Source organism: Marmota marmota, unplaced genomic scaffold, assembly GCF_001458135.2.
Source record: "Marmota marmota marmota unplaced genomic scaffold, marMar, whole genome shotgun sequence".
In the NCBI taxonomy this organism is placed as follows: domain Eukaryota; kingdom Metazoa; phylum Chordata; class Mammalia; order Rodentia; family Sciuridae; genus Marmota; species Marmota marmota.
In genome coordinates, this window is record NW_026000229.1 from 28,150,321 (window position 1) to 28,176,464 (window position 26,144).

The 26,144-nt window shown below is 39.1% G+C and overlaps 2 protein-coding genes across 7 annotated transcripts in view; one reads left to right on the forward strand and one right to left on the reverse strand.

The window, feature by feature from the left end:
* The first annotated feature begins 5,358 nt into the window (after positions 1 to 5,358).
* Lysmd2 (LysM domain containing 2) lies at positions 5,359 to 20,514 on the forward strand. 2 transcript variants are annotated; one of them, XM_015480654.2, is made up of 3 exons: positions 5,359 to 5,396; positions 18,440 to 18,771; positions 19,939 to 20,514. In XM_015480654.2, the coding sequence occupies exons 2-3, from the start codon at positions 18,440 to 18,442 to the stop codon at positions 19,979 to 19,981; spliced, it is 375 nt and encodes a 124-aa protein (XP_015336140.1). In that variant the 5' UTR covers positions 5,359 to 5,396; the 3' UTR covers positions 19,982 to 20,514. The 2 variants fall into 2 exon arrangements, with proteins under 2 accessions (XP_015336140.1, XP_015336142.1); XM_015480656.2 differs by lacking the exon at positions 5,359 to 5,396 and adding an exon at positions 9,884 to 9,902.
* Positions 20,515 to 23,463: 2,949 nt separating this feature from the next.
* The window catches only part of Scg3 (secretogranin III), a 42,418-nt gene continuing 39,737 nt past the window's right edge, over positions 23,464 to 26,144 (reverse strand). For all 5 annotated transcript variants that reach the window (XM_048793034.1, XM_048793036.1, XM_048793033.1 and 2 more), the window contains one exon: positions 23,464 to 24,035. In XM_048793034.1, coding sequence (XP_048648991.1) covers positions 23,917 to 24,035 — 119 coding nt within the window. In that variant the 3' untranslated portion in view covers positions 23,464 to 23,916. The remainder of the gene's footprint in view (positions 24,036 to 26,144) is intronic.

A 26,144-nucleotide genomic window follows, 5' to 3' on the forward strand; every position in this document is an offset into this window, starting at 1 on the left:
TGAGGATGGTTTAACGACTGGACCAAGAAAGGTAGGTAAGACTTGAATATGTAGAATCGAGAAGGCTTCCGGGAGGAAAATGCATTGGGGACAAACTTAAATGCATTCTCAAGTATTCTAAGTCTTAGCAATGCTCTCTAGGCATTTCCAAGAGTCTTATCCCAACAACATACAATTTTTCATTCTACCTTGCATCCCTCAGCAACTCAAGTACATTCTTACATGACCTAACTTCTGGGATCAATCATTGTCATTGTTCCCTTGCATGAATCCTCAATTTCCTTGACCCTTTCTATACTGGCTTGGCAAAACTCCAACCATGGGTTTAATTAAATTATTTTCCTATTTCATACCTACACCATGCAGATGAACATGACTGGGTAAAATTACACAGTCATGTTAACTTATCTCTCTTAAATTTGTTACCTTAGCCAGTTACCATGGCACATGCCTGTAAATCCCAGTGGCTTCAGAGGCTGAGGCAGGAGGATGGAAAGTTCAAAGCCAATCTCAGAAACTTAATAAGGATTTAAGCAACTTTGTGAGACCCTGTCTCAAATTTAAAAAGTTAAAAAAGGCTGGGGATGTGGCTCAGTGGTTAAGCACCCCTTGGTTCAATTCCCAGTGCCGGAAAAAAAAATTGTTACTTCATGTAATGACTCTTAAGACAGGAAGTTGTATTTCCCAGTTCCTTCACGTTCATGTCCTTCCATTTCATATTTCCTTTTTTCCTTGACATCTAACACTTTTTTTCTCATTTGTCCTCTTAGTGACATTACCTTCACTTTTACTGAAAAAAAAAATGTTATCAAAAGAAAAAGTATGGGGATGGCATTGTGGCTCACTGGGAGAGCATTTTCCTAGCATGTGTGAAGCACTGGGTTCAATTCTCAGCACTACACAAAAATAATAAATAAACAAAATGAAGGTATTGTGTCCATCTACAACTAAAAAAAAAATTTAAAGAGAAAGTACGAGCTCCCATTCCCACATATATCCGCCTACTAGTATTTATACCTAAATTTTGCCTTACCTTCTTATTAATAGAGATAAATTTTGTGCCACCTCTGAGATTGACCCTTTCATTTATATAATGGATTTTACCCCCAGGAAATTATGCCAGAAATTTATTAATCTCCCATCCCAGAATTTTCCTCCTCTTTTGAATTATTCTCAATTGTATAAATGCATGCTGTTACTTGTTCTAAATAAAAACAAACAAACAAATAAATAAATAATGTTATGATGTATGAAGTATACCTCAATAAAGCTATTATTTAAAAAATTAAATTTGAACTAAAAAAAGGAATATTTCATCTCTTCTTAGCTCTTATCTTTCATATGAATTTTAGAATAACTTTGCCAGGCCTTTGAAGAATCCTGTGGGGATTCTTGGATTTTAATGAGTTTATACATTAGTTTAGGAAGAAAATTATGTTTTCATTACTTTATCATTTCCTATTCATAAATTTTGTATATATTTGTTTTTACTTATATTTTCTGTTATGTCCTTCAACAAAGTTTCATATTTTTCCATGTATATATCTTTTTATCTAAATTTATTCCTAGGTATTTTTGTTGGGAAGTGGAATGTCATCTTTTTAACACTTATTTTTCTCTGATTGAGTAATGCAATTGATGTTTGCACATTATTTTTGTATTCTGTAACTTTGACTAACTTTTTTTGGGGGTGGGTACTTGGGATTTTACTCAAGGGTGCTTTACCACTGAGCTACACCCATAGTCTTTTTTATTTTTTTGAATCGGTGTTTTGCTAAGTTGCTGAGGGTTTCACTAAGTTGCTGAGGCTGGTCTTGAACTTGGAATCCTCCTGCCTCAGCCTCCCAAGTCACAGGACATACACCTGTCCACCAATGCACTCAGTTGTAATTTTGATTAAATATTAATAGCTTGGGGCTGGGGATGTGGCTCAAGCGGTAGCGAGCTCGCCTGACATGTGTGCAGCCCGGGTTTGATCCTCAGCACCACATACAAACAAAGATGTTGTGTCTGCCGAAAACCAAAAAATAAATATTAAAATTCTCTCTCTCTCTCTCTCTCTCTCTTTAAAAAAATATTAATAGCTTGAACCATTTCTGTTGTAGACATTATCTGTGTAGCCTGTCAACATTTATTATTATTGACTGTGTTAGTTTTCTGTCACTGTGACAAAATACCTGAGATGATCCTAAAGAGAGGAAAGGTTTATTGTGGTTTATAGTTTAAGTCCATAATCTGTTTGCCTCCATTGCCTCTGGGCCCATGGCAACCAAAAAAGTAGAGAAGATGAGGGGAGGGGAGAGAGGGGGGGAAGGAGGGGGAAGGAGAAGAAGAGAAGAAAAGAGGAGAGAAGACAGATCATGGTTTTAATATTCCCTACAAGGGCATATTCCCATAGGAACACTTGCAGTTACAGCCCACCTCTTAAAGGTTCTGCTACCTTCCAAATGTGCTATGGGCGAAGGACCAAACCTTTAACATACGGGCCTTTGGAGGATACATAGAAGCCATAGTACCTGCTATATGTAAACAAAGGTTTGTTCATTTCATTTTAAGTTTCTCTTCTTTTTGTCCCTTTCTTTTGCCAAGGACATCCAGAGCCATGTTAAATAGATTTAGTAACAGAAGGCTTCCTTTCAATAGTCTTCTCAAAATAAATGCTTCTGATATTTTATTAATTGTGAAGTTTGTGCTCTGGTATGTAGATACACATAAAAGGAAAAAAATTGGTACTAGGGATTGAACCCAGGGGCCCTTTACCACTGAGCCATATCCCCAGCCCTTTTTATTTTTTTTTAATTTTGAGATAGGCTGTCACTAAATTGCTTAGTGCCTTGCTAAATTGCTGAGGCTGGCTTTGAACTTGTGATTTTCTTACCTCAGGCTCCCAAATCGCTGGGATTACAGGTGTGTGCCACCATACCAGGCCTCAGTTTTCAAATTTATCTTCCTGTTTCCTTATTTAGATCTGTATTTACCCTTTAATTCACCATTTCTCAAACTGCAGGAGTTCTGAGACAAGAGTTTCTACAGTTACATCTGTTTGAGAAATGCAGTGTCAAATGAAATAAAATAGTTTACTTCTAGAGCTTCATTATTCTTATGTGCACTGTGAATCTCCAAAAAAAAAAAAAAGAAAGAAAGAAATACAGCTTGTAATATCATTCCTAATTGATTGGAACTAATTGAAATTAATTATGGAGCCTGGCACAGTGGCGGATGCCTGTAATCCCAGCAATTTGGGAGGCTGAGGTAGGAGGATCTTGAGTTCAAAGCCAGTCTCAGAAACTTAGTGAGGCACTTAGCAACTCAGAAAGACCCTGTCTCTAAATAAAATATTTTTAAAAGGGCTGGGGAGATGGCTCAGTGGTTCAGTGCCCCTGGGTTCAATTCCCAGTATCAAAAACAAAACAAAAAATAAAAATAAAAAAGCAGAAAAAAGTTAATTATGGAATATTTTGCACTGACCAACTAATAACAGCTTATGTGACCTAGTTCTTTAATCTTCAGATAGAATCATCCAGTCTTTTACTATGCTTTTCTGATGGAAAACTTGTTATATGCTGTCTCATTGCTAGACTGTAAACTCTTTGAAGGTGGATACTTCTTTTTTGAAACATTACCTGATTTTATGTATGTGTAGAGACCCTGGGGTTCTGCCTCTCTCTTGAGTCTTGGAAGGGGCACACTGGATACCACCCAGAAGTTCATGCATGGCAGGCTTGAGCTATTCAATCTAATTCAGACTTCAGGATCTTTTTGTTACATCTCAATTATACTACTTGTGAATTTAGGAGCTAGGTACTGCTGGAGCTTAAAAGATGAGTAAGACCTAGTTATGCTTTCCATCAGCATTTATCAGTGGTGGAGATCAGACAAGTGCATGAATGATTCAAACAACACACAATGAGTTCAAAAGAAAACAAGAGGTACAAAGCACATTTGGAGGACAAAGAAACAACTGGGCAGGTGAGGGAGAGGAACAATTGGGAAGATTAAGAAAAAAAATCTCATGGAGGATATATTATTTGGGAAAGACCTTAAAGATTTAAAAAATGTAGACTTTTTTTAGGGTAGGGTATTTGGAAGAGTAGAATTACAGATGGAGGGCATAGCATAAGTAAGGCATGGATGTAGGAATAAGTAAGCAAGTTCAAGTAGCTCTGTTTTGCAGGAACATTTGGAATATATGGAATGAGTTATAGATGACCATTGCATAAATAATAAAAATAGGAAGAGGAACTTGAATGCCAATTTGGCTTTATATTGATGCTGCTGTCCTCAGAGAGCCACGATAAAAGTTTCTTAATGGAAGGGTGATATGGGGACAACTTGCTTCTTTCCCACCTCTTTCCTTTGCCTCTGTCCAACACAGAGCTATTCCCTTTGCCTCTGTCCAACACAGTAATATATCAAAACTTCAGCCAATAAATCAAACTTCCTGTCTCCTGATCTACCTATGGAGATATTTTTGGAAAGCTGTCCAAAAATACTATAGAAACTAGGATATTAGAATCTAGTATAATGTGTCTGAATCTTTGTATAACATGCCTGAAACCAGGGTGTTGAGGAGAGGGTGTCTTGGAGGAGAACGTGTTTAGATGAAGAGTACAGATAAGAGTTCTTAGGTGGATTTAACAATAGTACCGAGGGGAATTATGCTTTCAGGTGTCAAAAAGGAAACCAGTAAGAAAAAACAGCAGATGGATGTATATGGCAAATTCCAACTAGTGAGCCAGGAGAAAAAAACTGTAGCTAGTAAGCGGTTGTGAAAAGGTGAGTGAACTCCAAACAACTGGAGGGTTAGTTCGAGGCCACCCACCAGCCTTTAAAAGCGCTATCCCTCCTGGGGTTATGTTTTAAGAACTTCTAGTAGAGTTGAGATGGGCCTAGGGAAGCTGTGTTTGATGATCTTAATGTTTCTGTGACCTGGACTTTTAGGTCATCAGAGTAAACGGGTTGGGGGAGGAAAGTACCTTTGGCATTGAAAGTGCCTGAATGTCTGGGCAAGCTGGTCCCTGCTGGGAATCAATAAAAGAGGCAGAGCAATGCTTCCAGGAGGTTTTTTTCCCCCTCACTGCTTCTAAGACCCGGTTCTACTTAGGCTTTGTCAGCAAAGTCCAGGTCCCGGGGTCCACTAGAGGACAAGGACGCCTCCGGATGGGCCTCTCTTAACCCCTAGGGCCGCAGGATTTGGCGCGCCCCCGCTTCCTCGCTCCATAGGGCCCGGCCGGCTCGGGCGGCAGGGTGGAGCTGCCGCAGTCCGCCAGACTGCTGCGGGCGCTCACTTCGCTCTTGGCCTGGTAGGTGCGCCTGTGTCGCCGGCGCCCGGGGAAGGCAGGCCTTGCAGGAGGGAGNGCTGCAGGGCATCGCGGCTCAAGTGACGGGAGGTCACGGTGAGCAGGGCGCGCCGCCGCGGCCCGGGCTCGGCGGCTCCGGGGCGGGGGGCAGGGGGACGGGAGGACTCGGGTGTGGAGACGGCAGCCAGCCGTCCCCGCGCGGCTCGGCCCCAAGCACTCGCCTGGCGCGAGCTGCTGGCTGCAGCGATGGTCGCCCAAGCCGGTCCTGCAGCCAGAGGGGCGGGCTGCCAGTGCTCCCTCCCCAGGTAGCTGCCTCCAGTTCCCAGCGCCCTGCCCAGACTCTGAACAGATCAGTTGCGTGAGGAAGATCAAAGAGGACCAGGGCTTTGGTATCACCGGCAGCCACCTTCACCCGATTTGCTCTCGCCATCTCACTACTATATATTTACTCAAAGCCGCACTGAGGTGGATTCTGTTCTCCTTGTAAACAAGCTCTATGATGAGTCAGGAAGGGTACAGTTGTGCCCGTTGTATGGTACTGGTTCTATCGATTATGCTTCTTTATTTAGAAGTGAAATTACACCCCTGGGCTCACTGGCAACCGTGAATGTGACACCTGTGGAGAGGGCTGTGTTTATTACAAATTTATGTGTGTGCGTCTTGGGTATATTGCATTACACCTCTGGGAAGAACATGGAAACCTGAGGGAACAAATTGTTTCATTAAAATTACTTATAATTAACTCTGAGCTATGTGATGGCCTTTTTACATTTGAGTTGAGTATCAGTTTTCAGTGTTCTTTCCTGAAGCACCTTAGACAGCAGTGAGAAGAAATGTGATCATATTTTTCTCTTGAAGTGAAACTCCGACTCATTGCCAAGGATGGAAGTAATCTGTTTTGCATATTTAAGCAGGTATATGTTTACCATTAGGTCTCTCTGTCAATTTAACATTTTTTAAATTAATTAACTTATTTTCATTGAGTTTATATGACAGCAATACGTATTTTGATTCATTGTACACAATTGCAGCACAACTTTAAATTTTTCTGGTTGTACACCGTGTAGTATCACACCATATGTGCAGTCATACATGTATCTAGGGTAATGATGCCCGTCTCATTCCATCATCTTTCCTGTGCCGTTGCATCCTTCCCATCCATCCCTCCCCTTTGCCCAATCAAAGTTCCTCCATTTTTCCCAAGCACCCCCACCCCTATTATGGATCAGCAAGCACTAATCAGAGAGAACATTCTGCCTTTGGTTTTTTGGGATTGGCTTACTTCACTTAGCATGATATTCTCCAGTTCCATCCATGTACCTGCAAATGCCATGATTTTATTCTCTTTTAATGCCGAGTAATATTCCATTGTGTATATATACCACAGGTCCTTTACCCATTCATCTATTGAAAGGCATCTAGGTTGCTTCCACAATTTAGCTATTGTGAATTGAGCTGCTATGAACATTGATGTGGCTGCCTCACTGAAGTATGCTATTTTTAAGTGCTTTGGGTATAGATGGAAGAGTGGGATAGCTGGGTCAAATGGTGGTTCCATTCCAAGTTTTCTAAGGAATCTCCATACTGCTTTCCAGATTGGTTGCACTAATTTGCAGTCCCACCAGCAATGTATGAGTATGCCTTTTTCCCCACATCCTCACCAACATTTTTTGTTGTCTGTATTCTTGATAACTGCTATTCTGACTGGTGTGAGATGAAATCTTAGAGTAGTTTCCATTTGCATTTCTCTAATTAGAATAGATGTTGAATATTTTTTCATATATTTGTTGATTGTATATCTTCTTCTGAGAAGTATCTGTTCAGCTCCTTAGTCCATTTATTGATTGGGTTGTTTAGTTTTTTAGTGTTAAGTTTTTTGAATTCTTTATATATCCTAGAGATTAGTGCTCTGATGTGTATGGCTAAAATTTGCTCCCAAAATGTAGGCTCTCTGTTCACCTCACTGGTGGTTTCTTTTGCTGAGAAGAAGATTTTTAGTTTGAGTCCATCCCATTTATTAATTCTTGATTTTATTTCTTGTGCTTTAGGAGTCTTGTTAAGGAAGTCGGGGCCTAATCTGATGTGATGAAGATTTGGTCTTACTTTTTCCTCTATTAATCGAAGGCTGTCTGGACTAATTCCTACGTCCTTGATCCACTTTGAGTTGAGTTTTCATTTTGAGAGCAGGATCCTTGCTGTGCAGTCATATACTGACATGCCATGGAGAACCCCTATTCTGACCTCTTGGGAGTTATCTAAATTGAACATAGACCTATAGTTCTCCATGTATCAGTGGGGCCTGGTTTGGGTCAGAGCCAGAGAAAAGCCCAGTTGGAAAATACCCATAGCTACTCTTTGTTAATTCTTGCTATATGTGTCAGGCATTGCATTTGTCCTATTGCATCTTGATTTTATTTGACTCTCACAATAAGCCTAGCACATAGGTGGAATGAATCTTTTTACAGAAGAGAAGAAGTTAAGAGGTAAGGATCTTTTCCCAGTATGATTTTTATTGAGATCAGCTTGAATTAACACAATGATAAAGGATTTGCTTTTCTCTAGATATTACTTCTGATATCTACTCTTATCTAGAGGTCTCTCAGCATCTTGGTTACTGAAGGAGGAAAGTCTTTTTTATTTGGTTTCTGTACATCTTTCCTATCAGGCTAGGGTGCCTACAGCTAGGAATTTTTATGATATCCAGGAGTGTTATTTCCTATGTTTTCTTCCCATGGTGATCTCCCATTACCCACAGGCCTTAGTGGTTTCTCTTGAGTTACTTACGGCTCCCAAACAGCTGATCACTGTAGTTCTGTACCTTTGATCAAATACTTCCTAATCCATGTTTTGTCCAATATAAATCCTATTACTTATAACCTTATTACTCCCTTCCATTTGAGTGTAAATCAGATTTTTCATTGCTTTTATAAAGACTTTTGATTATAAGATGTAACTCAGGTATGATGAATTGGGAAATATAATCTGCGGTCACAAATAGTCCTTTACAATGTTTTTCAATTTTAGCACTATTGATTATATGGACTTTGTTGTTGGAGTCTGTCCTGTGCATTGTAGGATATTTAGCAGTATCTCTGCCCTTTACCCACTGGAGGCAGGTAGCACACCCCTCTCCTCATTCAGACATTGCCAAACATTCCTTTGGAGGCAAACTCACACCTGGTTGAGAACCACTGGTTTTTCCATATATATGTATTTCATTACCTTGGGCTCTGATCTGTAGTTGATGAAGTTTTTGGAGACTTCTCTACTGGTTGTATAGAACCAGTAAACATAATAATACCATACAGTGAAGTAATATTCTTGTTTAATTAATACCTGAGTATATTAATTGGATTTACTTAATGGTAAATGAGATTTTAGGTAGAAGCTTAAAGGTAGAAATGTTTTCTGTTTTTTTTTTTTTTCTTCTCTTAACTGAACAGAAAGAAGTTGAATTAGTTTAATTTTCTAATATTCACTGCCAGGATCATCTACAACATATTCAAATTGTTGTTTAAAAGACTCAGTGACGAGATGTTGGGGACCAAGGGGCCCACAGTAGTGTACCTGGAAATTAAGAGTCAATCCAGGCAAACAGTTGACCTTAACATTCCATGTGTAGCATGAGAGAGCACAGCTCTGCAGCTTAGAGGAGCAGGAACTCTCAGGCAAGCCTGACTACTGAGGGCAGCTCCTCAGCCACCCAGCTGGGTCACAGACAGGACTTCAGTCCCTTGGTGGGGAAACTGGGTAAAAGTCAGTAGTGCTCTTTGTACAGGAAGCTTCCCAGAACAGAGACTCTGACAAGGGGTGAACACGGAGACTTGATTGCCTTCCCTGGTTTCCAAGGGGAACAAGTTGGAAGCTGGGTATCCAAAGTGATATTCAAAAGCTGGAAGCCAAATACATCTCAGGATATGGGGGTAGACCAGTGTTCCTTCAGCTGGCCTGGGTGGGAGAGGAGTGTGCTGGGGCAGACTGAAAATGAAGAGTCCAGCTGAACTCAGACCTTTGGGATCAGAATATCCAGAAAAGGCATCTATGAATCTCTGATTTTTTTAGAAGTATGGCCTCTTTGCTTATTCCCAAAGCCTTGTCCCTTCTTGGGCTCTTTGTACTTGCTATTCCATATGACTGGAATGTTTTTTTTCCAGATAGCTGAAGAGCTGGCTGAGTGCAGGAGCCGCTGCATGGGTGTGACCTATGCAGTTACATAAGGCCCCATGCTTAGAAGGGATTGTTACTTGATTTAATGCTCAGTTGTGTCTTAAAATCTTTCATTTGTAAACAAAGGCCCCACATTTTCATTTTCCACTGGGCTCTGGGCAGTGATCTAGCTGGTCCTGGTTTTGTGACCTGCTCTCTTATTGCCTTCAAAACTTTGCTTAAGTATTTCCTCTGTGGGATCTTGCTTGACCATTCTATGTCAGATTGCAACCCTCTTTCACACTGGCATTTTCCCTGACTTGTTTTCCTAACAGTATTTATCATTCATCCAATTATTCTTTTTTTCTTTTTCCAGTTCCACCTTTCTGGTGAGACATTCGTGAACAAATAAAAATCCATGCCCTCATGGAACTTATATTTTAGTCAGTTAAGACAGTAAGTAAACAAAGTATGCTATATGTCAGATATTGATGAACAAAATAAAAAAAAAATCAAGGAGAGGATAGGGAGGACCATTGGAGGTGGTTGCAAGTTAAAATGGGATGACCAAGGAAGGCTTTACAGAGGAGGAAAGGGAGGGAGCCATGCAGATATATGGTGAAGAACATTCTAGGCAGAAGGAATAGCCAGTGGTGCAAAGGCCCTGAGGTGGGAGCATGATTGATAACTTCCCAGGAAGAGTATGGCTGGTGTTTAGAATGCCATTGAGAATAGTTGGACAAGATTACTTAAAGCCTTGAAAGCGGTTTTAAGGGATTAAGCTTTATCTCTCATTGGGGACCCATTGACAGTAGTGGTGGTGGGGTTTGAGCAGAAGAGTGACATGATCTTACTTATGCATTAAAAGGATCACTCTAGCTTCTGTTTTGAGAATGAGCTATAGGAAGGCTGTGCCAAGGCAGAGACCACATAGGGAAGCTTTTGCATGTGATGCAAGTGAAAGAACACAATAGTTTGGACCAAAGCAAAGAAAGGAGGTAGTGAAAAGTGGCTGGATTTTGGATGACTTGCTGATATGCTAGAAAAGTTCTGCTTATTTGTTTACTATTCAGTTTGAATATCTCTGCCCTGGGAATGCACCTGAGGACCCAGGAGGCTCCGTTATAGGAAAAAAGAGTATGGAGGTTTAAGGACCTGGCCAGGCTGACACTGATGGACCCCAGTTTTTCTGTCAGTGACTTGGAAAATATTTTTATGATGTTTTCCCATCACCCCTTTTAAAATAATTAATACTTACTAATAAATGGTGTTCATTGTTTCTTTCCCACTTTTATTGGGCCTCTTTGTTTGAGGCCCTGTACTAGATGCTGGGGCTACATGTTCTCTTTTCATTTATAGTGAATTTATCAGCTAACTCCTTTCTATCTTGTAACTGCTTGAGAAGCAAGGAGCTTGTCTGTTTCATCTTTTACTTTTCTTTTTTTGGTACTGGAGATTGAACCCAGGGGCATTTTAGCACTAAGTTAAACCCCCAGCCCTTTGTTTTGAGAAGGGGGTTTCACTAAGTTGCTGAGGCTGACCTTGAACCTATGATCCTCCTGCTTCAGCCTCCCTAGTCACTGGGATTGCAGGCATGTGCCACTGCTCCTGGCTTGTCTGATGTATCTTTATATCCTCCAGGCCTGGTGCATAGCACCTGGTGGGTCCACAGGGACCTAATCCACAAGAAAGCCTGACTGGTATGAAATTGTAAGTCCTACAGTTGAGCAGGTCCTGGAAGACCAGGGCCCAGGTAAGGCTGAGTGAGGAGGTGCCGCCTGCTGGAGCTATGAACTGTACGAGGTAGTTTGAAGCACATTCTGAAATCTATGGGAGGCTGCTGCCCTTGCTAGTGTTGGCTCTTGGTTTCATCTCCTCCCATAGCTGTGGGTCTTCACACTGAACTACACATAGGTTTAGGTTCGGACATTTTTTTTTTTTTTTTTATCAGAGTAGTAAGCATTTGAAGAAGTGGGTCTGGGTAACTGAAACTATTTGGGTCAGGTTGAGAAACTGTTAAATACAGTTCAAACCTCAGACATAAACTTGCTGGGGCTGGAATTTCCCTAGTGTTTTTTTTTTTTAATATTTACTGAGACTAACAGGCCCCTTCCTTAACCCTGTATTCTAGATTTAGCCATCGCTGTCTCTGCTATCCTCGCTCCTCCCAGTTGGATTCAAGCCTCTGCAGGAAGTTGACCAGCTCTAGGTTGCCACTGGGAACTTTTTGTTTGGAAACCCTGGAGAAACCTCCAGAGAACAGCATAGAAACTGAAAGTGAAAAGGAGGCAGCCAAGTGCACCTATTATTTGTATAAACTTTGTCTTTTTACTTCCTCCAGGGAACTTGCCTCTTTTCTTAGCTCCAGAGGCCCCCCTCATCCCCAGTACCCTCGGTGACCTTCTGTCCAGTTTTATTCCTAGGGTCTTCTCTTCCTTTTCCAGTTAGCTTCTTGGCCAAGTTGTTGCTTAACATTTACCCATATAAAAGTTATCTTGCTGATTAAAAAAAAAAAGTGAAATGATTGTCATTTTAGAGAGAATAAGCACTGTGAGTTAGAAGCAGAAGGGTATGTAAATCTGCAGTTTTATAAATACTGTGGACAAATAATACTTCAGTCTGCTGCTGGTAGAGATTGTTGACCCTTGCTGGACATAGTGCCACTTATAGTGAGAAGTATGGTAAAATAGCCTGAAATTTGGGGTGCTAGTAGAGTGAGTTCTCACATACTTAAAAAAAAAAAAAATTCACAACAACTTGGGAGGCTGAGGCAGGAGAATCACAAGTTTGAGGCCAGCCTTGGCAACTTAGTAAGACCCTGTCTCAAAATAAAAATTTTAAAAATGCCTGGGGATGTAGCTCAGTGATAAATAAACCATTCATGGGTTCAACTCCCAGTACCAGAAAACAAAACCAAAAGCCAAAAAATAAAAACAACAATCCTCCGGAGCTCAAAGGTATAATTACACACCACAAAATCCACCCTGGTTTAAGTATACAGTTCAATGATTTTTTGTAAATTTACACAGTTGTGCAACCATCACCAGGGCCCATTCTACTCTTTGTTCTTTAGGCCCAGGAAACCACTGATCTACTTTTTAGTTTGTAAGCTACCTTTTTTGGAAATTTCCTGTAAGTGGGTTTTCATTTACTCTTCTGAGAGTGTGGAGAAGAAAAATACATCTTTTTTTTTCTCCATGAGCACATGGCAATGGAGGGGTCTGATTGTCACCAACACCTGGAACATAACATGAGACAGGTGTGGAGGTGAATCTTGAGAGAATCATTTAGTATTTAAATCTGTTTCTATTAAATAATAATCAAATGATAGTTGTATACATATGTAAAATTGTCCTGAAAATATTTTCAGAAGGGCTTGTCTCTTTTAAGGAATGGAGAAGAAGCAAAGAGGTTTTGAATATTACCTTCACTGTTCAAGAGGTGAGCTGATGATGGTGGACCTAGTGCCTTTTGTAAGGGTTCTTGACCATCCCCCAGAGCTCCTGAGGAGCTTATTCCTCTTTTGGGAATAAGCATTGTGAATTCACTCCTAAATAATTTCACCTTTACAAAATGTATTTATGGGAGTCACTTTAAAAGGTTATTTTTAAGTTATTGATAGCACTTGTCTACTTTATTTCACCATGATTGACCAGGGCCATCCGGTTAGTTCTTCCTTTAGTTCTATAACCTGTTTCTTAGTGAGCAAAGAGTGAATTTTATTTCACTGAGTCACACTATTCAACCCTGATTAGGAGAGAATGAAGTGAAAGCATTTGATTGCCGTACTTCCGTCCTAAGAAACAGAAAGTAGTTCTGTCATTTGCAAAAGGTTGTACTTTCTATTCTCAGGCTTAAGTGGCTCTTAGGAAATGTTGTGAGGTGGGCAGGTGGGAAGGCTGTGGCGTTTTCCAGCCCTTCCTTGGATTGGATAATGGCTTTTCTTAATTTCATGTGGGTCCAATTTCCAGAACAGGAAACCTAACCTATGTTCCAACAGAAAAATAAAACATTCCAAACAAAACGTCTTTCACTGTTTTAGATTACCCACGGTTCTCATATGAGCCTCAGTGCTTACTTCCATAGCTGGACTTCCTGTTTCCACCAGTGCTTCTTTCTTGCCAACCCATTTTCTGCACAGTTGCAAAGTGATCTTTAACTGTAATCAGATCATGTCATTCTCTTCATTCATCTTCCAGTGGCTTCTCATCACATTCAAAATAAATTCCAAATTCTTTACCTAAGCCTGAAGTTGGCTTATTACTCCCTACATTTTACCACACAGTTTGGGGTGTTGCTGCTGCTCTTTCTGGATGGAATCCTGGGTGTGTTTTGTTTTGTTTTTTTTAAACCAGGGATTGAATGCGGGGGCACTGAGCCACATCCCCAGCCCTTTTTTGTATTTTATTTAGAGACAGGGTCTTGCTGAGTTGCTTAGGACCTTGATAAGTTGCTGAGGCTGGCTTTGAACTCGTGATCCTTCTGCCTCAGCCTCCCAAGTTTCTAGGATTATAGGTGGAATCGTGGGTATTTGTGTCTGTCCCCCCCTCCCTGGCTTTTTGCATAGCTGTTTCTTCCCTTGACATTACTATAGGTAACAGAATTTGGAGCCTATGCTCTTGGTCTAAGTTATTGTAAAGTTCAGATAAAATTCTTTACTTTTTAAAAATGTTTTGTTGGAGATATGTTATTCATGTTGGCTAGTTTATATACAATCTTTATATATTCTAATTTTGGGAGAGATTTTAAAAAGTTTAATGGGAGAAAATTCCTATCCTCCTCCTTCTCATTAGCTAAATATTTGTTAACAAAGATTTGCCCTTACCTGTTGCTTTTTTACTTTTACCCAAATATAATCATGATAGTTACTAACATTTTTTAGTGCTTCCTCTCTGTCATGTATTGTTCTAAATATTTTACATAAACCAATTCTTTTAATCTTCATAGCAGTCATATTGTATGAGAGGAACTATTCCTTTTATTACTTTACAGGTAAGAGAACAGATGTAGAGAATGGTAAGTAAGTGGAAAAACCAGAATGTGAACCCAGAAAGTGTGGCCTGTGTGTCTAACTACTAACTTAAACTCATTTACCTGTTTCACCCTCTGACTCAGATCTAATCTGTCTGTAGATTGGTTCCCATCTTGATGCTAACTACATCTGGATATCCCTAATTTACTGGTATTGAACCCAGGGCTTTGGGTATGTCAGGCAATTACTCTACCACAGAGCTACACCCCCAACCTTTTTTTATTTTACTTGAGACAGAATCTCACTGAGTTGTCTAGGCTGACCTTGAATTTGTGATCCTCTTGCTTTAGCTGGGATTATAGGCATGGAGTACCATGCCCATCCCATCAATGAATACCTTAAATGCTTACTGATCATTCTGAGTGAAAACACAGTCCCTGATGCCAGAAAGCTCAGGACTAGTTACAAGGCAATTCTGTAGTGAATCACTTGCACAGTAGTGCACAGAAGAGCCTGGAGAGCCCTGTTCTTCACTGCCTGTAGTCCCTCTGACTGCACCCAGGCCCCCACTCAGTCACCTTGTCTTGTGCTCAGTATCCTTGGTCCCTGGCTGAACCTTAATGGCCTGTGTTGTTCTGCATGATGGATGTTATCAGTCAGGGTCCTAGCTGGATAGAGAGAGCATACTCAGAGGACATGGCAACTTGGGAATCCACAGACTTTCATGAAGGGACCTTTATAGAGTATGAACAGGGTGAAGGGAACCAACAAGGGGTAGTGAGGAACTCAGACACAGCCACAGCAGGAAGACATCCATCCTAGGCCTGAAGTACCAAGGGAAATCCAGTCTTCCCTTGGTGGAGGGGTGGAGTCTGGGATGAGGGACTGCCTGATAAAAAATTAAGGCCATAGAAGAATGAAACCACCAGAATTATGGTGTCTTCTTTAGTTAACCAACTAACATTTCAAGAATATGGAGGCTTGGGAAATGTAGTTCTTAAAATGTCTTCTCCCCCCACCCCCTTAGTTGGGCTTGGTGGCACACATGCCTGCAATTGCAATGACTTGGGAGGCTGAGGCAGGAGGATTGCAAGTTCAAGGCCAGCCACAGCAACTTAGTGAGGCCCTAAACAACTTAGTGAAACCCTGTCTCAACAAATGAAAAGGCCTGGGGATGTGGCTCAGTGGTGTGCCCCCTGGGTTCAATCCCATGTATCCCCCTCAATTAAGAAAGGTTAGCCTCCAGGGTTCAGAACAGGCTTAAGGAGAGATGGGAATGGATGGAGAGGTGAGGATAGGTTTAAAAGGAAAATAACCATCACAATAGATAATACCACTTCTCATTTAATTTTTTTTTTAACTTGGAATTAGTACTTCAACATTTCGTTTTATTTGGCTGGAGGCAATTCAAACCATAATACAAAGTGTATAATATTTATCAATATCATTTAATTTTAATTAATTAAAAAGCCACCTGTATGCAAAATCAAAGATTTTCTGCTATTCTATAAAATTCAAGGAATCAGGAGTTGGTAAACCTTTACTATAGTTTCATGTGTCAGGAAATGTGTTCTTCTGTTTGTTTTTTCCCCCTCCAACCGTGTATACATGTGAAAATCATTCTTAGCTTGTGTGCTATACAAAAGTAGGTGATAGGCCAGATTTGGTTCCTGGGCAGTAATTTACCAGCCCTTGTTATAGATGTCAGTCTTTTTTTTTTTTTTATACTGGGGATTGAATTCAGTGGTACTGTCTCTGAGTTACATCCCCAACAATTTTTTATTTTATTTTGAGACAGGATCTTGCAAAGTGTTGACGTTATTTAACACTCTCCAATCTAAACCTAAGCAAGACCAGAGATACTTGGAAATTTTAATTTTTTCTCTAAAATGGACCTGCTCATGACTTTGGTCTCTTTCTTGCCATTTGCCATCTCCTGCACCTACCACACAAAGCACCATCCTTTCTCTGTTCTTTTGTAGTCTCTTTTAAAAGAGAAACAAACAAACAAAAGCTTTGAAGGTACTATTTGCATGGATTCAGCTTATCATGGGAAAGCAGGAGGAACAGGATTAATTTCTTTGACTGTTGTGTCTTCAGGCTCTTAGAAGTAGAAACATAATTCTTTTTTTTGCTACTCAGAATCAATTTAGTATTAAATGCTCCCATAATTTGATTCCATTAATCATTCACTTTTATCCAGACATAGGGACTTTAGAGTCAGACAGAACTTCCAGTTCAGACATTGATAGAGCTGTATGCACGTGCTCAAATCAATTAATCATCTCTTGTGTGCCTGAATTTCTTCATTGGAAAACGGAGAATAGAAAGTACCATCCACTGCCACTCCTAACATTTATCTAATATGTGTAGAACATATGTAATACTTTTGTACATATTCTCTCCATATGTATATGTGTTATATCGACACACACACACGTATCCACACATAAGTTACATCACGAGAAAGAGAGGTACAAATGAGATGCTGGAGTGTGTGTGGAATGCCTGGCGTGGTGCAGGTCCTCAGGCTGGTCAGCTGAAGTCTATAGACACATTATAATACAGTGTGATGAACATAAGCACAGACATTTCTCCAACAAGCTCAGATACAGCCTAGTTTGAGTTTTGCGCTCACCAGCATTGTGGACTCCGGCAGGCCACTTACCTCTCTTTCCTAATTTATGAAGAGGAGCTGATAATATTAATATTTAGATTGTTTTGAAGTTTAAATGAGATAACTTGTGTAAATTCTCTTCCCCCCTCACCCTTCTTTTTCACATCTGTGGTTTGAGGGAGGCATCCACTAACTATGAAAGAATTATAGGTTAGAAAAATCTGTGTTGCCAACTGCAGTGGCACATGCCTGTAATCCCAGCTGCTGGGGAGGCTGAGGCAGGAGGATTGCAAGTTCAAGGCTAGCCTCAGCAATTTAGCAAGACTCTAACTCAAATTGAAAATTAAAAAAGACTGTGGTGTAGTTAAGTGGGAAAGGCCCCTGGGCTCCATTCCCTGGAGTCCTCCCTACCCCCCAAAAAACCAAAAAAACTTTCAAAACAACAACATATCTATATTAAATACTAGATTACATTATAAACATATATTAAATTCTAGCTTCTTCATCTGCCAGTTATATGATGATTCTTTCATACATAATATCTTTTAAGCCTACTGTCTTCTGTTTATAAAGTGGATCTTCACATACCCATTCCATGTGGGCAAAAGAATGAGATACTGCATGTAAAATGCCCCCATCACCTTTCTTTACCCATGTCTACCCATTTTCAAGTCCTACTTGAAGTCAAAAGAGTCAAAATCAGAATCCACCTTCTCTGTGAGACTGACCGTAGCTCTAGCCTATATCATTCTTCCAAATCTGGTTGTACTGATGCCTCTACTACCTCCTGTATCTGTTAATTCACCAAGCACAATTCTTGAGACATAGGAAGCTCTCCACAAGTAAGTAGCAATAATAGGAAACAGGTTTTAATACAGACAATGCAAATGTTAAAATAAGAATAAAATGCATTAAAAAATGCTTAAAATCCTATATTTTTTAACTTCAGAGACTTTGGGCCATCAATGCTAAAGACTGCCTTATAGCAGAAATAATATACTGGGGGAAAATGAGTTTCCTTTTTTAAGATTGGGAAACAGAATTTAATGACATCTCTCTTGATAACTAGAAGTATCTAGTATGTGGAGTGCCTGATGTGGTGCAGGTCCTCAGGCTGGTCAGCTGAAGTCTGTAGATGTACTATAATACAGTGTGATAAATGTAAGCACAGATGTTTCTCCAACAAGCTCAGATGCAGCATAGTTCGACCAAACTATGGGGTGACCAAACTCAAGTGAGGACTCGAATCAGAGAAGGCATTGTACATACATTGCTCATGAATTTAGCAAGACTCTATCAGAGAAGAGTCAGTTGAAGAGTCAATGTTGCTTAGCATTGTATAGTAAATCCTCCTCCTGGACTTGGTTATATGTAACTCTGTGTTTCATTTTTTTTATATTTTAGATGGAACAGATTAAAAGGGCCAATAAACTGTTTACCAATGATTGTATATTTCTGAAGAAAACTTTGAACATCCCAGTTATATCAGAGAAGCCTTTGTTGTTTAATGGACTTAACTCCGTTGATTCTCCAGAAAATGAAACTGTTGATAGCAGTTTTTCACATGAAGAGGAGCCTGTGGTGGGTGGGGAAGACCTCCCTCCTCCCAGTCCTCAGGAATCTGAGATTCAGCCTGTGCAGCCTGAGGAAGTGTCAGCCAGAGATTTCCTTCAAAGACTTGATTTGCAGATTAAATTATCAACACAGGCAGCCAAGAAACTAAAAGAAGAAAGCAGGTAAAAATTCCCTGGTAAAAAATGTCAGAGGCTGATTAAATTACTCTTAAGATATCCTTGCTTTACATTTTAATTCTAGAAAGACATTTCTAATGTATGAAGTGCAAAGAGAGCTACAGATAAAGCCTTAATGCTTAAGGCTTTATCTGTTACAAATGCTTTTGTCTCTGTTATTTATTATAAAAAAATTGCTTCTTTGCTTTAATAACATTAATGTCCAGCTAGTAATTCTGGATAGCATCTTGTTGACTGTTCAAAGGAAGCAGTGCCATAAAGAAAACTTGGACAATACCGACCTTTATAAAATTTGTCAAAAACATTGTCTCTTATTTGTTGGCAAGTGTTTCCTACATAAGATTTCCTGTGAAATCTTTTTTTAAATATTTTTTTAGTTGTTAATGGACCTTTATTATTTTTAAAAATTTATTTATATGTGGTACTGAGGATTGAACCTAGTTGATAGCAGTTTTTCACATGAAGAGGAGCCTGTGGTGCCTCCCCCATGCTAGGCAAGCGCTGTACCACTGAGGCACAACCCCAGTCCTCCTATGAGTTTTTTTTACCTTGTTTAAAATTTGGTACTGGAGCAAACCTTTCTTTCTCCTCTAGAATTGGTTTCCTTCTGGCTTTATGATTTTAAGAAGGTACAAGCTGTTATGTTTCTTTTTTCCCCCTGGATCCTGGGAAACTTACAAGTAAAATAGCCCAGGTTTGACCTCTATGTAGTACTTCTATGGTTACTTTATTGGCTTCCTTTTCCTTTCCTTAGTCCTGATTTTTTAATCTCTACTTTATTCATCTTGTTATAAATATGCTGTTTGTTTTAGGTACCTCAGTTCCATTTGAGAAAGAAGTGGCATATAGAAAGCAAAAAGATATAAATATGAATATAATTTATATAAATGTAATATATTTAATAATTATATATCATTATTTGTTCCAATAACTGAGACACCAGTAAGATGGAGATAGTAAGGTATGCCTTAATTAATATTTGCTTTTCATGCCACTTTCAAGGTGTGCACAATACTCTTAAGTGGATACACTCTTATCCAGTAGGTATTAAGTTGTACCTTAACATATATATATATATATGTTTTAGATTTCTGATTATAATATTAAATAATAATTTATGCTATATTTGTTGTTTTTTGTTTGTTTGTTTAGAGATGAAGAAAGTCCCTATGCAACATCCCTCTATCACAGTTAGGTGATTAGTGGCATGATTCTAACCTGGATTAAGCAGTGGTTGGGCCATAAAGAATCTGGTGACTGAAGATCCAGAAGCATCCCTTTTGGATTCCCATAGCACTCATCTTAAAATCATGATTAAGTCTACCTACTGCAGTTGCACTGAAGTGGTTATTTCCCTCTGGCTTTCTATAATGTTCAGTTTTTATTATGGCATGATAGCAAAATTATATTCTGAAGCTTATTACTTTTGTAGGTGGTAATAGTTTTTAGACTAGCTTTTGTAAACACTGGTGGAGATAAGCATCAAAGACTTTATATATTTAAGCTGAAAACAGTGTTTAGCTCCTAATGAAATCCTAATTATGTGAAAAACACGGTGGCTGTTTAAGTGATGCTGAATTTGCTGTGTGTTTATAACTTAAGTGCTATATACATATATATATTTCAATATGTATTACATATTCTGTATTAATACAAAGAACCAAATTTTGTCTGCTATTTTGTAAAAATAAACTACAAAAGTCTGAGAAAATAAACTATGTTTTCACATATGAGTCTTCATTTTTTTTCAAAATGGGAAAAAATTAATTTTTAAATTATGTTTTGAAATGATGACAACTCCTCCCCCATTTTAATGGCTTTTGTTATTATAAATGCAATTTTTGAAAGAAATTTTGATGATCTAAAAGCAAATCAATTCTAGTTCCTAGCATCCTTTGCATTTTTGTTGACCTAATGTGATTCAGATATAATGAAAATACAGAATACAAATAAATAAATAGTACCAAGTTCTGACACATTTCTGAATTCTAGTTCACATTTTACTACCAAGTCATTTTATAGAGTGTTGTGTATGTAATCACTGTACAGTGTATTCCAATACATCACTATGTAATATATTCCACATTATTTGAATTTAGAGTTAGGTTTTTGTCTTATTTTTTTATACTACAGGTTATAGCAGTAAACTTCAAGCAATATACTATTTACAATTAAGTATGGTTTTGGTATCAATTTCTATTTAACCAGTAGATTAAATCTTTATGCTTCCACAGCAGTTCTCTGTATTTACCGGTCATCACCATCCCTAAGCTCATCAGCATCACCTAACAGGTGTTTGCTGTCTCTGGAGCAAAAGGAATTTTCATTATTTTTTTGTTTTTTGTACTGGGGATTTAAGCCAGAGGTGCTTTACCACTGAGCCACATCCCCAGCCCTTAGTTTTGAGACAGGGTCTTGCTGAGTTGCTTAGGGCCTCACTTAAGTTGCTGAGGCTAGCCTGAATTTGAGATTTTTTGCTCCAGACTCCCAGGAATTACAGTTGTTTGCCACTGCACCCAGCCAAAAGGGACTTTTGTTGTCCCTTTCTTATTTTTTCTGTTATTTTCTTCTTCCCTGTTTTGTTCTATGGAACAGGAAACGTGTGCCTTTAGATGGCAGTGCAGCAGAGCTTGCAGAACCAGAACTGCATGTATCCAACCTGGAGGCTGATCAGGCGGACCATTGATGGGAAGCAGTAGCTGTCTGCTCTTTACTTGCTCATTTCTCGTTTATAACTTGACATGCATTATCCCCGCACCTTTTTTTCTTTTCTTCATGCTATTATAGCATCTTTGAAACAGGGTGCTCTATTGATCATGCTTTGCCATTTCCTTGTATCCACTACTACCTGAACTGTGGGGAGTTAGTTGGAAAAAGAGAAAGCTTAAAAAAAAAAGGGGGAAACAAAAATGCCTGTAAAAAAGGCCCAAGCAAACCTCTGTGGAAGCCTAGGGACTTTTTAAAATGTAGTTATGATATTTAACATAAAATGATCTGAAATTTAAGAGTAATCCAAAATACAAATCCAAAGATACTATCCAAAACTTATAAACTCAAATTTGAAATTAAGACCACAATCTTGAATTTTTTTCATTATTTTATTTTTGCCTCTTTTAGCAATTTCCTGTGGAAATTCTGTCATATCAAGTTCCTAATAACTTTGTGGCCACAGTTGAGCTGTACAGGTCTAGAGTACTTTAGTCCCTACCTTGGTATAGAATCACTATGAAAGAGTGGACAGAGACAAGAAACCTGGCCTTTAACCATGTTCTGTTAAGGTCCATCTTCACCATCCAGGCCACATGAGTTTGAGCATGTCTTTTTGTTCCTTAGGTGAACCACTTTCCTCATTTATAAAAACAAAGCTAATGATTTCCCTTTTGTCATTGTTATCAATGGGAGCTAACGAAGGTCACTTTACTTTAAAAATTACAATAATCTCTCTAAATAAATTTCATATTTTAAAAAATATTGCATATTTATTCATATAGAAAAGTAAATGGATAAAATGTTTAGTCCAAGCCAGTTCATTGTGTGAAATAGAAGCAGCCTGTTTGACGTGACTGCAGCTGGTCATGTTATCTCAAGATTCATTAAAGCTGTCTGAGTTGTGCTTTGCAAGTGGAGTTTGGGCAAAGGCTCCCTCTCCCTACTCACTAGTGAGTACTGGCTTCTCTAGAACATGGTCAGCTTAGTTTGTGTGTCTGTCAGGCTTTGGTTTTTGTTTGCTTCTGTAACTCTCTGAAGAGATTGGGAAGGGATGCATTGGTCTCCTACTCCTGAAAAATGGCCTTTAACCAAGTCCTGTAAGTTTCTCAGTCCTCACTGCAAGGAGAATACTGGTAGGATCCTCAAGACAGCAACACAGGCATCAGAAGGCCAATCTGAAATAGTGGCTGATAATATGCAAAGCATTGTGTTAATTTTTGACAGTAGAAAAATATTTATGTAATTAATTTACACTGAATAATACATTTCAAAGCCCTCTTTGGGAACACTGACTCATTATTAAGAGGAGCCCTGGCCTCTGTATGCTTGTTTCCAGGGCCATGTCTGTGGTAAGGGGAGTTGCAGGAACCCAAAATTCACTAAACTTTTCCTTCAGGGAAGCACTTCTAACTTAGTTCACAGGGAACTAAGAGATTAATGGTTGTCAATCTCTATTTCTACTCTACCTGGTCCTTTGCTCTCTGTTGAGCCACCTTGCTTGGGTCAAATCCAGTTTAGATAACCAAGATCTGGTATAAAATTTTAAACATGCTTTTATACTGTTTACAACCTCAATTATCTTTTTGGAGAGCATATAAGTAATCCCCCTTTATCTGAAAACTCAGTGTCTAAGAACTCACAGAAAATGCTGAGTGGGGATAAAATGTTAATAAAGTCAACAAAATTTTTTGTTGTTGCAAAACTGGGGATTGAACCCAGGGCTGAGCCTTTTTTTTTTTTTTTTTTTAAATTTTGAGACAGGGTCTTGTTTAATTGAACAGATTGGCCTTGAACTAGTGACTCTCCTGCCTCAGCCTTCCAAACAGCTGAAATTATAGGTGTACACCACCATGTTGGGCAGATCCAGCGAATATTATACCCATTTTTCAAGTTCCTTTTTGTCCACTGGGCCTAGTAAAGAGCCTCCTAAAAAGAGCAACTGAAGAAGCAGATGGCTTTCAAGCTATAGAGGGTTTGCAGAAATGTGAATTTATTTCAGTGCCCACTGGGAAACTGTAGTGGAAATGACATTTTGGAATAAGGTGGTTTGGGATCCATCATGCTCTGATAACAGAACCCCCTTCATTCTTCAGGGAGTGTGTGTAAGTCTGTGAGACAGAAGTCTTAGTTTTATATTCAGTCCATGAGAGGCTTTTCTAGAGCAACATTGATTATAAAATGTAAATCTATGAAGAAATAAGAATTCTACGTACAAAATCTCAGCTTACATACAATTTTACTTTTCAGATAGTTTTTGTGGCAAGAAAGCTATGTTTTATCCATTTCTAAAAGGTTAACTACTGTAAACTCAGCACTTTCTAATAATTCTTGGGTAAAAAAAAATTAATCAGAATTAGAAGTGTTTTAAGCTACATTATGTTTTCTGGAACAGTCAAAAGACTCCTGGATCTTTTGTCATTTTCACAGGCTGCTGTAGATGCGCTTGATGGCATCAGCTTCTTCTTTATCAAGGATGCCTTTCTCCACATAAGCGTCAGCTTGTTGGTTGATGAAGTCCCTCATCTTCGAAAGGTCATAGTCTGGAAAATATTATTGAAGTATCATGAGCAAAGATCAAGAGAGACCAATCCCATTACAGTGATTACCATTGAGAAGCACTTTGTGTAATAACAAGATTATCATCTGTTTTCACGTTCAGGCAGAGCTCTGCAGTTTAAAATGATGTTTATATGTATCATATTATCTCATCTGTTCTTTATCACAACCCTGTGAGGTGTTCAAGTGGGAAGTACCATCTCATTTGACCAAAGAGCAACAGATTCAGACCAGGGCTTTACAAATGTCAATGTTTATAAGCCAATCGTCTGGGGCTCTTGGGAGAGTTTCAGATTCATATTTAGCAGATTGGGGTGAGAACTCAAATTTTACATTTTAAACAATGTCCTAGGAGAACCTGGTGCTGCTGGGCTAGGAAACATCCATGGGGTAACAAGGTCCTGAAGCTAAAGTGCTTTATCCAAGATTACAAAAGCAGCAAAATTATGGTTAGAACCAGGAGTCCTGACTTCCTGAACTTATAATATTAGGTTAAATTCCTGTTAATGCGACAACCCACATTTTTGTTTTCCAAATTTAGAATTACCTTGTTTATTTCATGCTGTTTAAATTATATGCAGGGAATAAGAAACCAAACCATAACCTCTTTATGGCAAGAAAAAAAAATCTGTATAAACATCAATTCATCCATAAAACACAAAGAGACCCTATGTAAGAAGGTTGCCTGTGGCATTTTTCTGAAGACTTAAAAAACCCCACACCTTCCCTGATTATTTTTTTAGATAGTTATAATCATAAAAGACCAAACCCTGCCTTCTACCAGTTTGTAAGGGAGAGAGAAAAAATGGGGGGGGGGTATGAAAACACAGAGGCTGCACAGCCACCCTAAGTTGGGCTGAATGTAACCTGAACCTGGGCATCTTTAGGCACCTGTGTGAAGGGAAAATGAAGCAGGAAGGACCTCTCTGTAAACACTAAGTGTTACATGGAGGTGAGCCTGAGGCTGAGAGCTCATTTCCTCTGCAGCAAACAGGGCCTTTGTTCCTGGTTAGGGCATGTATTTAGAAAACACCCAGCACTGAGCACTTTACAACCATCCTCATATCTGTTCTTCACAAAGCCCCATGAGGTAAGCATTAGCATGCTCATTTCAGAGATGAAGAACCAGGGCTGACAGCAGAAGGTACTTGCACAGGTAGCAGCAGAGCCAAGTTCTGAAACCAGGTCAGTCTGTGGTCATTGCTTTGACCATTCTGAAACCTTGAGTACTAAAGATAAAGCTTCTGACAGGTACATTAAGCACATGTTGAATAAATGCTTGTTTTTAACTTTTTTCTTTCTCTTAGTCAGAAAGTAGAAGGCAAACATATATTTTGTGTGTATCTCACAGAGATGATTCCTGGATTCCTGACTCGGCACAGAGAAGCACCTCTTGCTTTTCCCTGGTTCATTAATTCTGACTCTTCAGAATGACTTGCACTATTAATATTTTTAATGAGACAAAAGGCAGACTCTTGATGACAGATAAGGTCTCAGTGATTTGAATGAACAAACAGGAAAATATTTTGTCTTTTTCCTTTTTGGTACTGGTGATTGATCCCAGGGTGCTTTACTACTGGGTTATATCCCCAGCCCTTTTAACTTCTTTTTTGAGACAGGATCTTGCTAAATTGTATAAGCTGTTCTTGAACTTGTGATCTTCCTGCCTCAGCTTCCATATAGATAGGATTATGGGTATGCATCACTGTACCAGGCTTTTTTGGTATTTTTTTGAGATGAGGGTCTCACTATGTTGCCTAGGTTGGTCTTAAACTCGTGAGCTCAAGTGATCCTTCTACCTCAGCTCCATCAGCAGCTGAAACTACAGGAATGTGCCATTATGCCTGGCTTTTGCTTTCTTATGAGAAGGAAAAATTGTATCTTTATGGTATGGTTTGATTGTGTGCAACAGAAAAACTAGCATGGCGCAGGCTCCTAGAATCCAATCCCAACTCTTCCCTGGCTGACTTTTGGAATACATAAGCTAGTCGCCACCTTGTTAACTTTAAAAGAGGTTTTAATTAAGCTTGTAAGGCTCAAAAGAGATAAGGGCTATGGTTTGCTTTTTTTTTTTTTTTTTTTAAATTTTGAGA

Coding starts and splice junctions, on each gene's coding strand:
- Lysmd2 (XM_015480654.2), top strand. CDS start 18,440: ATGGAACAGATTAAAAGGGCCAATAAACTGTTTACCAATGATTGTATA. Junction 18,772..19,938: donor AAACTAAAAGAAGAAAGCAG/GTAAAAATTCCC, acceptor TTGTTTGTTTAG/AGATGAAGAAAGTCCCTATG.